The 20,164-nt window shown below is 36.7% G+C and overlaps 2 protein-coding genes across 6 annotated transcripts in view; one reads left to right on the top strand and one right to left on the bottom strand.

Annotated features, from left to right (window-relative positions):
• DENND4C (DENN domain containing 4C) overlaps positions 1–15,163 on the top strand; it is a 132,885-nt gene extending 117,722 nt beyond the window's left edge. For 3 of the 5 annotated variants that reach the window (XM_054583195.1, XM_054583198.1, XM_054583199.1), the window contains 5 exons: positions 1,518–1,763; positions 2,900–3,017; positions 10,099–10,249; positions 11,640–11,704; positions 12,000–15,161. In XM_054583195.1, coding sequence (XP_054439170.1) covers positions 1,518–1,763; positions 2,900–3,017; positions 10,099–10,249; positions 11,640–11,704; positions 12,000–12,136 — 717 coding nt within the window. In that variant the 3' untranslated portion in view covers positions 12,137–15,161. Of the gene's footprint in view, positions 1–1,517; positions 1,764–2,899; positions 3,018–10,098; positions 10,250–11,639; positions 11,705–11,999 lie in introns of all 5 variants that reach the window. The other 2 variants (XM_054583197.1, XM_054583196.1) reach the window with 2 other exon arrangements.
• Positions 15,164–15,558: 395 nt separating this feature from the next.
• Positions 15,559–19,071, bottom strand: RPS6 (ribosomal protein S6). The gene is made up of 6 exons (XM_054583200.1): positions 19,004–19,071; positions 18,338–18,469; positions 17,683–17,893; positions 17,349–17,495; positions 15,800–15,957; positions 15,559–15,694 (listed from the first exon to the last, which is right to left on the bottom strand). Exons 1-6 carry the CDS (start codon positions 19,007–19,009, stop codon positions 15,599–15,601), a joined length of 750 nt encoding a protein of 249 aa, XP_054439175.1. The 5' UTR covers positions 19,010–19,071; the 3' UTR covers positions 15,559–15,598.
• Positions 19,072–20,164: the final 1,093 nt, after the last annotated feature.

The raw sequence follows: 20,164 nt of genomic DNA on the forward strand, positions 1-20,164 counted from the left end.
TTAAAAATACAATGCCAATAGCAGACCACAAAATATAAATAATGTCAAATTTTTCAGTTTTTGTTTAAATTTCTCATTGTCTCAAAAATGTCAAGTATGTCTGTTTTGTAGTTTGAGGAATCAGGATCAAATAAGGCCCATGCATTACAATCGATAGATCTGTTTTTTAGTCTTTTTTAGTCTGTAGACTCTCCCTTTTTCCTTTTGCAATTTATTGATTGATTACAACCCTATAAGTTGGTAATTATACCTAGAAGCTTGGTCAGAATCAGTTATTTTGTTTTGTTTTTTGTTGTTCATTTGTTTATTTTTACAAGACAACTTCATCAGTGGCAGTATATTCCTACAGTGGAGAAATGAACTATCTTTCTGATGTTAGTATCTGCCAATGTCTCATTGCCTAGATCAAATTATTCATTTGGAGTTTATAAAATGATAGTCTAATGCTGTTATCTTTATTATATGGAATACATCTATGCAGAATCCCCCCACCCCCAACCAAGGTCTTCTGTTTGGTTTTCTAAAGATGCAGTTTATGTTGGAAAGGCAGGAAAAACGTTTGATTCTGCTCCCCACCCCCCTATTATTTATCAATCTTCAGAATAACAAGTTGGGTTCCTAGTATTCTCCAAGGTGATCAGTTAATTTGGGGGGATAGGGTATCATTATGAAAAATTGATTTTTAACATTTATGTTTACATCCATTGCTGTGCTTATTCTTATTGATGTTAATTACATCATCCCATCTTTGGTCAGCTAGAACTCTCTCCAAGTTAGGCCTTACATCTTGTGATACAACACTAGTAGAGTTTTAAAATTTTTTAGAAGTCTCCTTGCTTTCTTATATGACAAGATGTTTCATGCTCATGTTATTTCCTTTTCCGGATTTAGAATCAGCTATTTCTCTAAGAAACACTGCTCCATTTAGAGGAAAATGGTATTTGGATATTTCAGACTGGGTGTTGGGGGTACTTATTACTGATTATAAGTAATTTTCTTCTGATTATATGATGTACAACTTATAAAGTCTAGGGTTTTTTATTATTTTGTTTGATTTATAAAACTGCTCTTTAACTACTTTAGTTTTTATTGCAATCAAATGTAAAACTGACTTAGATATAATTTTTTAGAAAGTCACAGACTAGTAACACAAAAAATTACCCTATCTGTTTAGAGTTGTTAGGAGGAAGATGAAGTCATACATATTTATTAATTTTTTAAAAATTGGCAAGGAAAAAATCAATCCTACACAGGCCATTGCTTTTATCAACATGGTAGGAAAACTGTGATGTTTATAATAGCGGCTATTATATGGATTATTAATTTTATCTATTTAACTTTAGTTATGATTGTTTTTTTTTCTAGGTTTTCATTAAGGTGTTCTACTGTATGTCAAAATGGCCTTGAAATAACTGATTTTGAAAGGATAAGCATAATCTCATTGAGAAATACTTCTAAAGCATACCGAATTAATTAGATAATATTCACATCTTTATATATTTTTATTTTTTTTTAAGGATCCTTTAGGAAAAAGGCCCAATCCTCCCCCTGTTTCTGTGCCCTACTTGAGTCCTCTAGTGCTTCGTAAAGAGCTTGAATCTTTGCTAGAAAATGAAGGTGACCAGGTGATTCACACATCCTCTTTTATCAATCAACATCCAATCATTTTCTGGAACCTCGTATGGTATTTCAGACGTTTGGACCTTCCTAGTAACTTGCCAGGACTTATCCTCACATCTGAACATTGTAATGGAGGTATACAGGTAGGGTATCAACTTCAATTGGTGTCGGTTAGGATGAGGCTTAACTTAAAAGTAACAGAAAATATGCAACAGTAGTGGCATAACAAGATGTAGATTATTCCTCTCATTTAAAAGTTTGGGTAGGTGGTCCAGGGATGGTACTGTTTGGGACATGAGGTGCTTCTTTCTTTTTGCTCAGCTATATATGACCTGCCTTTCCAAGTTCTGCACCTGTATGGCTGACTCTACTACTTCTAAGCTATCACACTGACATTCCACCCAACAGTAAGGAGAAAATGGATGGAAAAGAATATGTCTTCCTTCTTTAGGGACAGTTCCTGGAGTTGCACATAATATTTCCATGTATATCCATTTGGCCTGATCTTAGTTAATATGGTCATTTCTAGTTGCAAATGTGGCTAGAAAGGTAGCTTTTATTCTGAATTGTCATACTCCCAGGTGAAATATTCACAACCACCATTTTTTATAAGACTCATTCCATACACACAACACCAATACAAAATACAATTGAAAGAAGAAAAAAAGACTCAACCGTATTTTTCAGATGATATACTTAAAAGTTAGAGAAGGTAAATAAGTTTTTCAAGGCCACATACCTAATACATGATGGGGAGCCAAGATCACACTCTGGTTGTCTAACTCTAAAGTTCCTACTCTACCTGTGCAGGGAACCCCTACCCCACTGGAAATAATGAGCTCCTAGAGTTCCTTCATTTTGATATTGAATATTGAGAGGCACCCCATACTCCAAACATATACTAGGGGTCCAACAAAATCTTAAAGTATTACAAACTCTATTTTGACCCATTTATTTTAAGTAGTAGTCAGTACACCAAGGTAGAAGAAACTGTTGTACTTACTCTTACCTGAAAATTTATTGTAATGGCAGTTAATCTTTCATATAGGCACTGTGCTGGTTACCAAGTTGTAATTCCAATCTTTAAAATTTAGAATGAGAAACCTGCACTTCAGAAAATAATAAGAACATAAATCTTCAGATTTAAATAAAAATTCTTGCACAGAATTTTAGGTTCAGTTTTTGAAAAAACTCATCTGCTTTATATGATCAAGTTTTGCTAGGTTCCCTGATAATTATTATTGTTAAGGTGCTAATACTTTCTATTGATCTTTTTTAGCTTCCTCTATCATCTCTGTCTCAGGATAGCAAACTTGTATATATTCAGCTGTTATGGGATAATATCAACCTTCATCAGGAACCAGGAGAACCTCTGTATGTCTCATGGAGGAATTTTAGTAAGTAAAATAGAATTAAAGTGACCCATTTACCTATGTCAGGTCTCCACATGAGTTGAAGAGTATTGTTTTGTGATTTTTCTGTCAAATACCAATTTGGTTAGATATTTGGAGACTAAAGTCTATATTGTGGAATAGTAATTTGGATGTGTAATTTGGACAGGGCCATAATTTCAGTTATATGAAAACTAGTCTCAAAAATTCTGGCTCATTTTTAGTCTTTTATATTTAGAATGTATTTTTACAAGGGGTTTAAAGGGTCATCATCCAGTTCAGAAGCCCTGTGAGTCAATAAGAAACCACGAACAACTGAGTACATAAGTGAGCGAATAATATCAACAGGCAGTTCATGGAAGAAACATTAAACGGCTTATACAATCTATTAGTTGCTAGGGCTACCTTAACAGAGTACCACAGACTGGGGGGCTTAAACAGTAGATATTTCTCATAGTTCTAGAGACTAGAAGTCCAATATCATGGTGTTGGTAGTTGTGGTTTCTCCTGAGGCCTCTCTTGGCTTGCAGATGGCCTATTCCCTGTGTGCACCTTCATCTCCCTGGTATCCTTTTCTTATAAGGAAACCAGTCATGTTGGATTAGGGTCCCATCCTTATGACCTCATTTAACTTTTAATTACCTCTTTAAAGAACCAATCTCCAAATATAATCACATAGAGGGTTAGAGTTTCAATATATGAATTGGGGGGAGACATAATTCACTTATAACACAAGTATGAAAAAATGCTCAATCCCATTATTATTTAGTGAAATACAACTTTTTAAAGAAAGGAAAATATAAAATTATATACATCAGGATGGCAACAAATTTTAACAGTAACGTCCCATGTTGTTGAAGATACAGAGGAAACGAATACTTTGTTGTACTGTTAGAAGTGTAAAATGATGCATTTCTGGTGAACAGTATGGCAAACATTATCTCTATTTAATCTGTGGATGCCCTTTAACTCAGTAATCACAGTAAGACAACTGCCTTCAATAGAAATTCAGTGTACAAAGCTGTCTGTACAATGATGCTTACTTCAGGATTGTTTATAATGATGAAAAACTTTAAGATCTAAGAGGAGAATTGTGAAAAAATCCACACTATAAAATGTTGGCAGCCAAGAAAAAAAATGAGAGTCATTTGTATGTGGATATGTGAAAGGATGTATGCCCATTACAAATTCCGTGAAAAAAAGGCGGGTTGCAGAACAGTTTTTGATCTTCCTTTTTTTTGTAGGATAAAAATTCTTTTAAAAGTATATGTTTTTAATATATACAAAGAAAAAGATGTAAAACCATATATACCAATCTGTTAACAGTGACCACTCAAAAGATGAAGGGAAAAGTTCACTATTTTTTTACTGTTTTATACTTTCAACAGTCTCTCACTACTTTGCAATTGTTGGGAGACAAAAATCCAGTGTTTTCCCTTGAAATATGCCAGTCACAAAATTGTGGTTAAATACAAATTTTTCTTATCTTTTTATTGTTGTTTCAGTTCTGATTTTGAATGGTTTTTAGGCAGGAGCAGAATAACTGAAATTTATGCTAGAAAATAATACAATCAGAGATGCCATTTCTTTAGTTGTTTTCTTGCATGTCTTGCATTTAGTGAAAGGGCCATGTGCGCAAAGCTCCCAAATGCTGAAGGAGCCAAGGGGCCAAAAAATGATGCAGATAAGTCCAGCTTACTGGTAAAATAGGGAATTTACTTACAGAAAGCATTCCTGGGCAGCAGCAGGACAGAAAAGGGATCCCTGTACCGTTCATCCCCGGATCCCCAGTTTTATACCTCCCTAAGACATGGACCTACATAAGTCAAAAGGAGTTGCAGGGGTGGTTGAGGGGAACAGAGGACCAGATATTGGAGCCCTGATGCCATTCGAGTTAAAAAAATAGGTAACACAGAGGGCACCTTGCCCGGAAGGAAGGGCTAAACAGTGGAGGAAGGATTAATGATTGTGATTACCCCAAAGCCTTCTTGCACATGCCAGGGTCTGTGAGGGGAGATGGGGAGGAGAACAGGGGTTCAGGCAGATTAGTTTTAGAATGAAATCAGCATTTTAAGATGAAATCAACTCTTTCCATACATACCATGAAATAGACAAGTGATTCAAAATGTTCTATAATTTTTGCTGGGATAAAATTAGAGCCCTTAAGAATGGCCTTGTTTCTTTACCTGATTGGCTGCTTTATATGAAGAATTGGCATATAAATAAGGATAAAAGACATATAAGAATTAAGTAAGTGATGACTTCTGGTATGGCAGTATAAAGAGCTGTGCCACCCACTTCTCAGCAAAACAACCATAATTGGTGAAAATTATTTTTTAAAGATTTATTTATTTATTTATTAGAGAAGGGACGGGAGGGAGAAACAGGGGGGGATAAACATCAGTGTGTGGTTGCCTCTCACATGGCCCCTACTGGGGTCCTGGCCTGCAACCTACTCATATGCCCTACACTGGGAATTAAACCTGCGACCTTTTGGTTTGCAGGCTGGCACTCAATCCACTGAGCTAGGGCTGAAAATTATTAAAGAAAAAAGTCTAAGGCTATAGGCAAATGAACAAATATTCAGAAAATATACTAAATTTCAGTAAAATCACTGTGTCTCTGTGGCACTTGAGTTAGAACTTGCTGCTCCCACCAGCCCCCACTACCAGCTCACCATCCAGGGCTTCAGCATCTCCCTGGGAAAGTCAAGCTGCCAGCCTTTCTTATCCTGTCAGCTCTGATACCTCAGAGGTGAATTCCAGGGGAGGTGGAGGCCCATTCCCTCCACCCAGCCCCATTCATTGAGCAGTCATTCTACCCTAGTTGGCAAGCCAACTAGGTACTGAGTGCTGGGGTACCAATTGTTCTTACTGCATTTTGCTTATAGAGCAGGAGTTTTATGACAAAAGAGGCAAGCTGAAAAGACAGGGGCTACTGCTCCCACCCAGCACCCTGTTCACAAAGTAGGAGTGTCATTCCAAGACAAGGGCCACTGTTCTGAGCCCCAGCTTCAGAGCAGTGGCTCAGAGACTTTGCACAGGAGGAGAGGCAGGTCATAAGAACAGAAAGCTCTGAAATTCTCTCCAAAGGAAATGTTTGTATTTGGGACAGAGTATGGAGAATTTCAAGCCTGAAAACACTCTTGGAAACAGTGGAGCTTGTGGTAAAAAAGTGAGTATTACCCTGATACAAAAACCAAAGACATCCATAAGAAAAGAAAACTATAAATCTGTATCACTTATGAACATGGACATAAAAATTCTCAACAAAATACAATACTAGCAAATCAAATCCAACAAGATAGAAAAAGGATTGTACAATGACGACCAAGTGCAATTCAGTTTATCCCCGGAATACCATGTTGGTTTCACATTTGAAAGTCAATTAATGTAGTACACCATGACAATAAATAAAAGACAAAATGTACATGATCATCTCAGTAGGCATAGCTAAAGCATTTGATAAAATCCATCACCCTTTGTTAAAAACATTCAAGCTAGAAATAGAGAAGAACTTCCTCAATTTGCTTATGAGCATCTTGAAAACCCAGAGTTTTCTTAATGATGGAAGACAGTATTTTCTTCTAAGTACAGGAATAAGACAAGGATGTCTACTTCTATCATTCTGTTCATTTTACTGGACGTTCTTGCTAGCGCAATTAGACAAGAAAATAAAATATATCCAAATTTGTAAAGGAAGAAGTAAAACTATCTATTTGCAGATTATATGATCTTAATATAGAAAATCCTAAGGAATACATATACACAAATACAAAACATGGTAATAAGTCAGCAGAGTTGCAGGATATAATATCAATATATAGAAATCAACTGTATTCCAGTAAAGTTTCAATAAATCCAAAAATGAAATTAGGAAAATAATTCAATTTATAATAGCATAAAAAAGAATAAAATTCATGGGGTAAAGGGGTTAAGCACCCCCCTCCCCCCCAAGAAAATACAACTCAGATACAGACAATAGTATGGTAATTACCAGAGGGAAGGATGTTGGGGGGAGAAAGGAGGGTAAAGGGGGAATAAATGATGATAGAAGGAGACTTAAATTGGGGTGGTGAAACACACAATACAACATGCAGTTCATGTATAGATTTGTAACCCTGAAACCTATATAAGTTCAATAAAAAATAAAATTCATAGGAATAAATTTGTGAAAGCATACCCTAAAAACTAAAATCATTGTTGAAAGAAATTAAAGAAGACCTAAATAAATGGAAAGAATGCCATGTTCAGAAGAGTTAATATTATTAAGATGGCAGTACTTCAAAATTAATCGACAGATTTAGCAAAATCCTTATCAAAATTCTAGATGGCTTTTTTACAGAAATTGACTAGCCTACCCTAAAAATCATGTGGATAGTCAAAGGACCCAGAATAGCCAAACAGTCTTGAAAATGAAGAACAAGGTTGTAAGACTCATAATTCTCAATTTGACAGTTTACTTCAGAGCTATAGTAATCAAGAAAGTACTACATAGGTATAGACAATATGAGTCAATGGAATAGAGTTGAGTTTCCAGAAATAAACCCTTACATGTATAGTCAATCAGTTGCCTTTCAGCAAGAGTTCCAAGATCACAGAACTGGAACAAATGGTACTGGGACAACAGGAGCAACAGGCAACAAAAAAGAAAGTTGCTTTCTCAAATCATACAAAAAATGAACTCAAAATGAATCATAGACCTAAATGTAAGAGTTAAAACTGTAGCATTCTTAGAAGAAAACATAGGAGTAAATCTTCATGGCCTTCTGTGGGGCAAGGTCTTCTTAGATACAACACCAATAAAAGCTCAAGCAGCAAAATTTTAAAAAGATAAATTGGACTTCATCAAAATCAATAACTGCTGAAAAGTATTAACCATCAAAAAAGTAAATGTCAACCCCGAGAATGGAATAGGGAAAGTATTTGCGAGAATGTATAAAGATCTCTTACAGCTCAATAATAAAAGACAAATAACTCATGTAAAAAATGGCCAAAGGATCTTAATCCATTTGGCCTGCTATAACAAAATACCACAGACTTGGGTAGCGTAGCTTACAAAAAAACAAACTTATTTCTTATACTTCTGGAGGCTGGAAGTCCAAGGTGGTGGGTGCTAGCATGGTCAGTTAAGGGTCCTCTTCGATTTCAGACTTCTCATTATAGCCTCACATGGTAGAAGGGGCGAGAGATCTCTTTGATGCTTTGCCTTTTTTTTTTTTTTTTTAAAGGGACACTAATCCGTTCATGAGGATTCTGTTCCCATGACTTTATTACCTCCCAAAGTCCACATCTCCAAATACCATCACATTGGGTATTAAGTTTTCAGCATATGAATTTTGGAGAGACACGTTCAGACTATTGTAGGATCTGACAGTTCTCCAAAGAAGGTATACAAATGGCCAAAAGCAAGTGAAAAGATGCTCAATATCACTAGATGTCAAGGACATGCAAATCAAAACCACAAAGAGATACCACTTCACACTCACTAGATTGGCTGTAACCAAAAGGACAGGTACTAACAAGGGTTGGTAAGGATATAAAGAAATTGGAACCCTCATACACTGTGGATTGGAATAAAAAATAGTGCAGCTGCTCTAAGAAACAGTTTCACCGTTCCTCCAAATAGTAGTTACCATATGACACAGCAGTTTCTCTTAGGTATATATCCAAGCAAAATCACTTGTCCACATAAAAACTTACACACTGTTCGTAGCAGCATTTTTCTTAATAAATGTCTGTCGGCTGATGAATGGATAAAGTTTGATATTCCATACAATGAAATATTATTTGGCAATAAAAGTACTGAATGCTGATTACAGCACAGGTGAATTTTAAAACATTGTAGAAGCCACGCACAAAAGAGCACAAAGTATGATTCCATTTATATGAAATATCCAGCATAGGCAAATCTGTAGAGACAGAAGGTAGTGGTTACCTAGGGCTATGGGTTGGGAAGGTAGAGGAGTGATTACTAATAGGATGTTTTAAAGTTATTTGTGATGGTTGCTCAACTTCCAGAATATATTAAAAACCACTGCTTTGTACAGTTTAAATGGGTAAATTGAATGGTTTGGGAATTATATCTCAGTAAAGGTATTATTTTAAAAATTGAATTAAAGGAGAAATAGGGAAGTTACATATTTGGGATAGGCTCTAAAATAAAAACGTAGGACGAAAATCAAATTTATAGCAAGGTAATCATTAAGCAAAGTAGAAGAGCTAGGATCAAAATGTGTAGCAGCCAGTATTTCCTCTTGTTTTGTAACAGAGAATTTTGCTAATTATTTGGTTGAATACAAATGAAGTATTACTAGTTGCCTTCATTAAGGGGCTGTGTTGGATGAAAAATACAACAGCTTATTCTATGACAGGCACTTAGAATCAGGCTGGACTGGGGCGTTACTGGATACATATTCCCATGTCAACTAATGTGGGTACAAATAAAATTGTATGGTTGATGGAATTTGTTGTGGTATTAAAGTTTTCCCTTTTTGGGGGTCAGGCACATATTGTTGACTTTGTATATTTTTCATGTTAGTATGATTCAATTTCAGTTTATCACTGAAGCGCTTTTGTAACCTATGAAATCTATATAAATGTTTGTTCTTAATAATTATAGAATTAGCCTTTACCAGTTAGGATTATATTCTGTATATAATAGAAAATAACAGAAACTTAAACACTTAAAGATTATCTTCTCACATTAAAAAAAATTATGAAGTAGACACTCCAGGACTGATGAGCAACTGCTCTGTCACCGGGGATCCAGGCTCCTTCTGTTGTGTCTGCTTTTTCACCAGTAATGGTTGCTTAATGGTCACAAGATGACTGCTGGAGTGCAAGCTATCATACCACAGCCTCAAAAAGGAAGCCCTAAATTCAGGGAAAAGGCAAAGGGATAAGTCTCTCCTATCTGAAGAAAAAAGGAAAACTATTTTTTAGCCAGTCACATTGCCACATAGCTTTACTAATAAGGGGAGCCAATGTTCAATAGAAAATCAGAAAATGCTACAACTCTGGAAAAATACTTATGTAATAATTAGAGTGGATAAATATATTCTTAATTACTGTGTTTTTATTATTAGATTCTGAAAAGAAATTATCTGTCCTGTCAGAAGAGCAACAAGCAACAAGTACTTTAGTAGAAACCATCAAGCAGAGTATTCAACGTAATGATGTTCTTAAACCCATCAACCTGCTTTCACAGCAAATGAAGCCAGACAAGAAAAGACAAAGGTAATAATTCAGTATTCGCTACTCAAAACAATGTCATGTTTAAAAAAATATCTCTAGTTGTAAAAGAAGCACATACTCACTGTAGGACATCTGATTGTTTTAAAAAGTGCTACCAAAATGTACACATTCATACTTGAGCAGAAATAAAATAAAAGTGCCTCCCTGGGGGGAATAGGTTAAACTTTAGGAGGTAATTCATTTGTGTTTAAAGTGTATTGAATCTTTGGAAAACAGTACTGCTATTCACTGGAAACCCTTTGTGAATTTGTTAACATTGATGTTATACGTATGTTCTACTTGCTCAGGCCCTGTCTTACATACACATCTTTTGTTTACTTGAAGGACATTTTAAAAAAATGGGTTTAGGAGTTGAAACAATTTAGGAAAGTGGTAGAAGTAGTGAATACAAATGATATGGTGCTGTCCTGATCCTCTTACACTTGTCTGCTGACATATTTGGTACTCGTCCCAGGGTCAGCGTAAGTGAATTTTACAGTGGAAGCTTTGAAAAAGCTCCATGAGCATCATCAAAATCAGCATTCCTTCCTGATTTTGTGTTCTATGTGAATACTCAGAAACCAGTTTATTTCTTAAATTTATTTTTAACAACTGAGCCAGGAATGTTCATTTTTAAGGTTTCATTTGTGACTTTTTTATGTCCACAAACCAAGTAAAGGTGATTGATCTTTTATTGTTGGGTTAGATAGTAAAGAAACCACACCACCTTTCACACTGTTTGTGTCCAAGTGTTTTAGACTCCTAATTTAGAAATTAATTTGTTACTTTTGTCCTGGCTGGTGTGGCTCAGTGGATTGAGCACCTGCCTGTGAATCAAAGGGTCGCCAGGCTGATTCCTAGTCGGGGCATATGCCTGGGTTGCGGGCCAGGCCCCTGGTAGGGGCGCGCGAGAGGCAGCCACACATTGATGTTTCCCTCTCTTTCTCCTTTCCCCTCTCTGAAAATAAATAAAATCCTTTAAAAAAAAATTGTTACTTTCCAAGTGGCAAAAGGTGAGAGAAGACTCTCCTTTTATAAATTTTAACTAGGAAAAGTAATGTTAAAAATTACAAGAAAGTTAATCAGTAAACCATTTTCAGTTGTTTCTGGTGTGAAGCTTTATACCCATTAACTTTTAATTTTTGAAGTTGAAATAGATATTCACAGGAAGTAGTTGCAAAAATAGTACAGTTCAGTGTACCCTTCACCCAGCTTTCCCCCAAAGGCGACGTCTCATATAACTGTAGTACATATCAAAACTGGGATGTTGACATAGGTACATTACTGTTAGCTATACGACAAACTTAATCTTTTTTTTTTTTTTACCATTTAAAAACCATGTGTTTACTTTAGTACTCTTTGTACATTAACTTTAAAAATACTTGTTTTATAGGAGCTTATACAGAGAAATCCTGTTCTTATCATTAGTGTCTCTTGGAAGAGAGAATATTGATATTGGTAAGTTGGTTAATTAGGGATTATTTTCTGTTTTCTTGTGTTTTATTTTCTAATGTCATTTTACATTTTCTCAAATAATTTTGTTCGCTAAAATAATTTAAAAAACTAGTATTGGTAAATATTCCATTTGCCTTCAAAAAGATTTCTACTTTTTAATATGCAGTTTATATATATATATATCACATATGATTATATTGTAAATAGTTTTTATGATAGATATTATTTGACTACCATTTTTAAATGCATGACTTTTCCTTTAACAAATTCTAACTGCATTTTTGAAAATGTCTTTCAGAGGCTTTTGATAATGAATATGGACTTGCATACAATAGTCTATCTTCAGAAGTCCTTAGCAAGTTGCAGAAAATTGATGTTCCACCAAGTATCAGTGTGGAATGGTGCAGGAAGTGTTTTGGAACGCCTCTCATTTAAACAAAGGAATTCACTAGATTTCTGACACACAAAGCTGGCGGAATAGATTCAGTCTGGAAACATTCAAGCTTTGTTCCAAATATTAAGAATTGGTGAAAATTGAAATGAAGTAACTCTTGGGACAATATGTGATGAAATGTAATTCATACTGAATCATCTCATAATGAGAAAATGCCATTAATATGCCACAGGGTTTATTGGTGGTCAAAATTTGTAATTTTTGAATGGTTCATCTGCTGAAAACTGTTTGAATTTCTCAATTATTTGTAGTGGTTTGATCATGAGAAACCATATTCACCCTTGGCATTTTGTTTATATTTGAAGCTAATTGGGAATAGCAAATTAATGTACACTTGCCTAATCCCAATACAAATGAAATATCTCAATAGTAAGAGCAACTTTTTGTATATGTGTGTGTATATATGTGTGGCTGTGTAGGTATGTCTATATACAGCCATATTGTATTTATTAATATTTGTAGATTGTTGCAGTTCTGAAAGAGGTTATTACATGACTACTACTAAACTCATCTGTAGTCATTAATCTCAAAATTAACTTAAAGTCTGGTGTAACTGCCTTGCCTGACTTTAAATTTAGTATGTATCTTCCCCCTTCATATTTTGTATTATCTCCTTAATGGGTTGTATCTTGAATATCGTTACTTCCTTCCATCTTGTTCCCAATACCATGTTAATACACAACAGCTTTAAAATTGGGAGTAAATGAGCCAGTCAGTTTAAATTAAATTGGCTTCGTAATTCACAAACTCGGAACATGCTTAAAAACCTTGTATATATTATCTTTGGACCTGAAATTGTTGAGGCACCGTAAATGGTTCCTCTTGGTCACTTTTAAAAACCTGTGGGATAAACTTGCACTGCAGTCTTATTCTTGTATAATATATAGATTTGTATGCTTCTTTGTGCATTTGTAAATACTTTTTTTTAGGATAAATCGATTAAGTCTTAATACTTTAAAGCTATTGAGCTTATTGCCAGTAGGTTTAAGAAAATCATGACCTCACATGCCTGACAATTATGGCTTTTGTTGAAATAAGATTGCCTTAACTCTCTCTGCGTGGCTTAAAAAGCCAGTCCTTATGTGGGTGCTTTTATATATAATTACGCATATGACTAAATCAATCAGTGGATAAAAAAAAAAAAATTATTTACTGGTAGTTAACAGCACAAATCTCCCTTCCACTTGGTATAATCTTTTACTTACCATTACTGTACCACTCTGTGACTATTTCAGGGTTAATCCGACCTATGCAGAATTGTAGTTTGTTTACTGTGAAAGTGTGCTAAGTGAAATTGTCAGAAATTATGTACAATTTTCATTACCTTAAAACAGATCTTTTGCACTATCTCAGAGTATATATTTTTGCAGCTTAAGACTTGGTACTAGTTTTAGTATTTAACACTTACTACCCCAACAGAAAGTTTGTGATTACTCTTGCATATAAAGAGGTTAAATGAAAAAAATTGTTTTGCTGTGCTTGTTACATTTTCAAGCCTCCCAAAGGATGTAAATTTGAACCTTTATGATCTTTAGAATTCCAATATTGTTTTTCCATTTCTTCCCTGTAGCCTTAAACTAAATTACTTCTCACTTAAAAAAAAAAAACTGTAATGAAGATCTTCTCACTTTAAGAATATTTGGCTATAATGTATCTAGTAGTAAATTTTCTAGTAACTTAACATTCTAAATTACAGCCATTATATACTGGAAACCTGAGGCCGCTGCAGTCATTTAGAAACACAAGCTGATTTGTGTTAAAGGCCTTTTCTAGCACCTACCACTAAAAACTTATACCAGAAAATATAGATCTCAGATCATCTGAATCTACAAGACATAGAAATGTAGCACTGTATGAAACATACCTTGATTTCTGAAAGCAGTCTTTCAAATTAGTCCAGACTGTTTAGTCTAAAACCTTATACTGTCTTTGGATTTCATAGTCTAACTTTAGTTGCATTTTTTACGTTGATCATAAGCATCCTGCATGGTTAATAATGAACATTGTCTCCCATTAACTCTGGGATGTTCAGTCATTGCCCTTTTATTTTTGATACCTAGTGGTAATACAAGACTGAACATGTTTGTAATCTTAATAACTCTTTAGATATTATCTAACACCCTTTTTAAAAGTTCTCAATCTTCAATCTGCCAGAATAGTCTAGGCAAGCCATATTGGTCCACTTCAGGGAATGCACTCAAAATCAGAAAATGTGGTTCATGTTTTGTGTTTTAGAATCAACTGTGTATGAACTGGCTACTAAAGAATTCTTGGCTATACATCACACTTGGCTTTTGGCTTTAGGTTGCCCCCGACTATAGTACATCCTTTGTTTTGGGTTCTGAAGTTCAACTTTTACATCAGTTGCCAATTAAGATTTTCCATATTATAGAACCAGTACCACATACTAAGAGCAGTGGGGATTAAGAATCTTGCTTCTAATGGTACAGTCCAGGAGTTGGCATTATTGACCTCACATGGGAACTTATTTGAAAATTTTACCTGTGCTAGAACTGTATTTAGCAAATAAGGAGTCCCCTTCCTTCACCCTGAAACCCTAACATGCCTTCTAAGACCCTTTCTACCCTACAAAGGATAATTTTAACGGCAATTACCAGATTAGATGTGACACATTAGAAAAGGTATACTTTGTGCACCCTTCACTGATGCAAGTGTTTAATCTTAAACAGGTAGCTCCTTTTCAGAGTATGGAATAGAATAAAAGCATGAAAAACAATTCACTGGAGTTAAAAAGCTTTCTATTAATGTAGTAAATTTGCACTGGTTTTAAAAGCTTTGTGAACTATTTCAAAATGGTATCCATTAACTACGCTTTTAAGAAGTTTTCTGTATCACATATGACAAATGCCCACCTTCATAAGGGCACTTTCCATGTATTGTGCATAGATGTTTAAGAAAAACTGTATGCCTCAAAATAAAGTGTATTAAAAGACTAATAGTTCTACTCATTTATTTTCCCGAAATTGTTCCATGCCTTATGCTAAGGGTATTTTCTTGGGCTACCCAGATTGTAAGAGAAACCCTATCCTGGACATCTCTTCCACTATCACAGTATGGGCCCAGTCTCTGAATTTGAAGGGTATCATTTTTTTAAGATTTACTTCTAGAGATGGGGGGCGGGAGAGAAATACCAGTAAGTTCCCCTCTTGCACACCCCTGACCTGGCCGCCTACCCACGCGTGTACTCTGACATGGAATCAAACTAGTGACCTTTCAGTTTACAGACTGGGGGGCTCAATCCACTGAACCCCAGCAGCCAGGGCTCACCTTCAAGTTTTAGGTTTCATACTGCTTTACACAATACCCCCATTTCTCTGACCCAAGTCTTTCTCCCTTCATTTATTTAAATTTTATCATCAATGAAAAGTCAGTGAAGGAGATCTGATGTTCTGTTCTCATTTATTTGTTACTCTTAGAAGACCTCATTTTTGGCTGGACTCAGACTTAGAGGTAGAAGCTCTCAGAGAAGACAGCCTACGTCTCTTGGCAATCTGTTCCTGGCGTTTCTCTTTGGCCTCCTAAACAAAACAAAAAAGCAGAATCAAAAGCTTGTCAGTGTTAAAAATGCACACCTGAGGTGAGGCCTGACCCCTCCCCCTTCATTCTAATCATCTCAGACTGACCTTCATTCTCTTTGCCAAAAGTTTAGCATACTCTGCAGCCTCTTCCTTATTTTTCTTAGTACGTTGTTTCTTCAGAGCAATACGCCGACGTTTGTGTTGCAGGACACGTGGAGTAACAAGACGCTGAATCTTAGGTGCTTTGGTTCTAGGTTTCTTACCTAAAAATTCAAATAATGGCTTGATCACTTCTCAATATCCTTGGTCCTTCAGGATTTTAAAAACTTTAGAAATAGATGCAGACTTGAATTAGCGGTATCTACAAAAACTTACTTGTATGAGGCCTTTTAAATCAAACTTGACTATGAACAGAATATAAGGTAGGCTAAATACTGTCCAAATATAAGGAAAACTGAGTCCTTATAAAAAGGGACCAGGCTAACTTATTAGCTGCCGGTGTTTTCCTATTCACATTTAATCTTCCTAAGACAGCTCATTTAAGTAATACCTAATTTGGATGACAAGCTCAAAATCATGTAAATTTAGGTTACTTACTTTAATCAGTCATGCTACAAGCTGTTTTCTATTCACTTTAATTTCCCTTCCACAATTACGTTATGAAATACCTTTGTACCGTAAGACACAGGAGCGTTATTTTAGCAATCTGAAAATTAGTAAAGCACTATCCCTATCACCATTCCACCATGCTTTGACGTGCCATTTACCCTGAATCTATACTTTCCTGCCAATCTGGGGAACTAAACAATTAACATTAGAATGTCTACCATGTTCTTCACAGAATATCTTCATTTAGTCTGATTTATAATTCAATACCCCAAGGATTACAGATCTGTTTTAGAACACAAGTATTTTTCAGTTGTAATCATTTTAAGTGTGGACACCTTGTGGAAGAATACCCCAGGCTCAACTGTTCAAGTTCTGCTAAAAGTGAAATAATTTAATATAAAGACATAAAAATCATCTTAAAAACACCTGCCAACAAGCACTTAGTACACTGACAGTATTTCCAAAGGTATGATTATGGGAATCAAACCTTTTTTTGAGTGTTAATTTCATGAGACTAAAACTATACATGAAAACCAAAACCCAACCAATCGCCCCCCCCTCATGATTCTCCAGGAAAACCCAACCTGAAGTAACACATTATTTATTCCATTTAATGTAAATATTCACACACACACACCACTACAGAAATATTAATGTTACAAAGCATTACTGCCACAGACTGCTCTGGTGGTAATGACCATTCCCTAGTATTCTGAATATAGTACTTTTCTAATTTTCACAATTCTTCATAGAATTTTCTATCATTCTTCCAATCCAAGAGCAATGAACTTATTGTCTGGTAAATTACCTTTGGATAAACTTACACATCAACGACAGGAAAATTTTCAAAAAAAGTTCGTTACACACTAGATAGAAAGCATTGGGTGTAATGAGAATTAATGCTGCCTATCTTGAACCTCTTCAATATTTTCCTAAAACCTCCAGGTTAAGTTGTGGGCAGATTTTATTTCCCAATAAGCACTCAAAACACTAGTGACATATTACTGAAATTTAATCAAGCTCTCAATTTCATTATCTCCCTTACCTTCCTTGTTTAGGGGTTTTCTCACAACATATTGACGGACATCGTCTTCCTTAGAGAGGTTGAAAAGTTTGCGGATTCTGCTAGCTCTTTTGGGCCCCAGGCGACGAGGCACAGTAGTATCAGTGAGGCCAGGAATATCCTTCTCCCCTAAGAGATGTGAACCAAGACATTTTAATTCAACTTCCTTACAGAGAACTCTAAATTGTTTACACTTCGGTAAAAACAAAACACCTCCAGTGGTCAAACTGACTATGGCAAATGAAAAAACACTTGGACAGTTTTAAACTTTCAAACCAGTGTCAGCCATAACTGAACTCAAGAACACAAACTTCACCTTTTTTTACAATGACCAAGTTGAGAACACTGAGATTGGCATCCACAATGCAACCCCGAACTGATTTGCGCTTTCGCTCTCCAGTCCTCCTTGGTCTGTAGCAGGAATGCCCCTTGCTCAGCAGCAGGCGGACGCGGCCATGGGTCAAGACACCCTGCTTCATGGGGAAACCCTGTTTGTCATTCCCACCACTGATCCGAACCACATAACCCTGTAGGAAAATACAAAGATAGGTTATATAGAAAAACTTGAAATTTCCCAAGATAAACGTTTTCTCCAGCCACTCAGTTTTGTCTACATTTCCAACTTGCCAAGTTCAATTAGCAAATCCCTTTCAGTCAAGCCATGTTTCTCATCTGTTTAATTAGAGATAACAATTCCAAGGGAATATTAGTATCAACAAACAACTAAACACCCTTCCTTGCCCTTTGGAAACTTAATACCTTGCAGCGCAAATACTTGTTTTCTCATTTGCTCTACAAAACCCTGCCAGATGATAGCTCTACCATATAGAAGGACATCTGCCAAGTAACTTACCCAAGATCAGAAGACAGAACCTGGAGTTTGAAACCCATTGCACATACCAATTACCAATAGCGTTTTACTAACTCTCTTAAAATATCTGCAACAATTCAATTACGTAGTCAACTCTTACCTTCCACTCTTCACCCAGAGCATCAGCAGCAACTTCTGTGGCCATACGCTTCTCATAAAAAGTACGAAGTTTGCGTTCATCGTCCACTTCAATGAGTTTCTGGCAGCCAGTGGCTGGGAAAGAGATGTTCAGCTAAGGATTAAGATGGGGGTGGGAGGAGAAAAACTTTTTGAGAACTCTATAATCACCTACAAAGAAAGGTATCGCGAAAAGCCTTCCATGTCACGCCCACACAATCTATAGAAAGCTTGATAATTTTATTCACCATAAAGCACGTGTGTGCACAATACCGCGCAACAAGCACCGCGCTAAATATAGGACTTTTATCAAGCAGGCCCTGCAGAATGACTCCGGGTGCAAACGGTGCTCCGAAGCCGTTCACCCTCTCGGAGTAAGAAGCCCAAACTACCGCAGGGCCGCCTCCGTCCCGGCTAGGCCAAAGGCCGCCGCCACCATTGCGCTCCCGGGCGAACGCAGCTCCAGCCGCAATCGCTCACCATCCGCTCTCCAAAGGAGCTCCAGCCCCATAAGCGAGAGCTTTCTCTCACCTCAGAGCCTTCTCTACCTAGAAACAGGGTTTTGGGGAGCTATAACTGCAGCAACGTCGTATTCTGGGGCTCGATTCCCGTTCCCCAAGCCTAACCAACAACTGCGGCCCCTTCTTACCTTCATCTTGGAGCAGCCGACCGCCTCCGAAGCGCCACGAAAAAAAGGACTAGCTTCCGCTTAGTCCAGATCACATAGTACCTCCCAGCTCTCGCGAGATGGGCAAAAGACTGGAGTGGCGGAAGTGATGGTGTGTAGACGGAACTTCCGGGGGTGGGACTAATCTGAAGCCAGGTATCGTACTGGTCAGACCCTAGTACGCCTTTGGCGGAGTTTTAGCGTGGCTCCTGGTTTAGTCCTGAAGGTTTGACTCTCCCTTGCCTCATCTTTTCCGCGTTACTCTTGGCTAGGTGAGGGACCCAGCTCCGTTTCGGACACTGTTCATCTGATACTATCAAACAAGGTGGGCAGGACCGGAGTTCAGCTCTCTTTGGGCTCTCATTAACCTCGGCCTCCGTGGAAAGATTTCTAGTTGGAGAGAGTGCCTTGCCGTCGTTCCGGCCGTTCACTACAGCATACCCCGACAACCCTGATTTGTTTTTCCCTTAAATACTGGATCAACAGCTTGTCCTCCAGCAGCTCTGTAATCACTGTTGTACTCTCACAGAATAACACTCTCGCCAGCCAGTAATCACAGTTATCCCAAGTCCAGGCCACCATCGGTGCGTACTAAATAGTCCCCTTGTTTCCTATCTTGCCTCTGCGATTTTTTTTAAACGCAAAATTATATCACTCCTTTCCTGGAAAATAACCATTTTTTTTTTTCCACTTAAATACTTTTCAAACTCCTTATCCTGGCATCACAAGCTTTGCACAGTCCCGGACTCACCTATTGCCATTGGTTAATGCCATGCAGTTCTTTCAGATTAAATGTCCCTCCTAAGAGAAGTCATTCCTGACCACACTGCCTCAAATTATCCCTCTTGTTCTCTGGTATAGCACTGTTTTCCTTTACATGACTAATCATGATAAATAAATGAGTTTTTTATGGTCTGTGTCCTCTGCTAGATGAAAAATTAAGCCAGGGCTTATGCCTTACCTTTATACCATGGTATGTACACCAGGACGCAGCAAAGTGCATGGCTCGTAAATACGTGCTCCGTAAATATTTTTAAACAAGTATAACCCTAGGTCTGGTATGTATTGGTCTACGAGAGTGTGGTATAGTATAGGGCCAGCCATCAGAGGGAGGATAAGTGAATGTATTGCAGTAACTCTTGA

The sequence above is a fragment of the Pteronotus mesoamericanus genome, unplaced genomic scaffold (assembly GCF_021234165.1).
Source record: "Pteronotus mesoamericanus isolate MK-2021 breed Mesoamerican mustached bat unplaced genomic scaffold, CSHL_Meso_final contig_73, whole genome shotgun sequence".
NCBI lineage: Eukaryota > Metazoa > Chordata > Mammalia > Chiroptera > Mormoopidae > Pteronotus > Pteronotus mesoamericanus.

What these genes read in the sequence shown, in the direction of transcription:
- RPS6 (XM_054583200.1), bottom strand. An exon ending in CTCTGGGTGAAGAGTGGAAG is followed by an intron (nt 17,894 to 18,337) that starts GTAAGAGTTGAC and finishes ATTTTCCTACAG; the next exon opens with GGTTATGTGGTTCGGATCAG. An exon ending in CTTGGTCATTGTAAAAAAAG is followed by an intron (nt 17,496 to 17,682) that starts GTGAAGTTTGTG and finishes CACATCTCTTAG; the next exon opens with GGGAGAAGGATATTCCTGGC.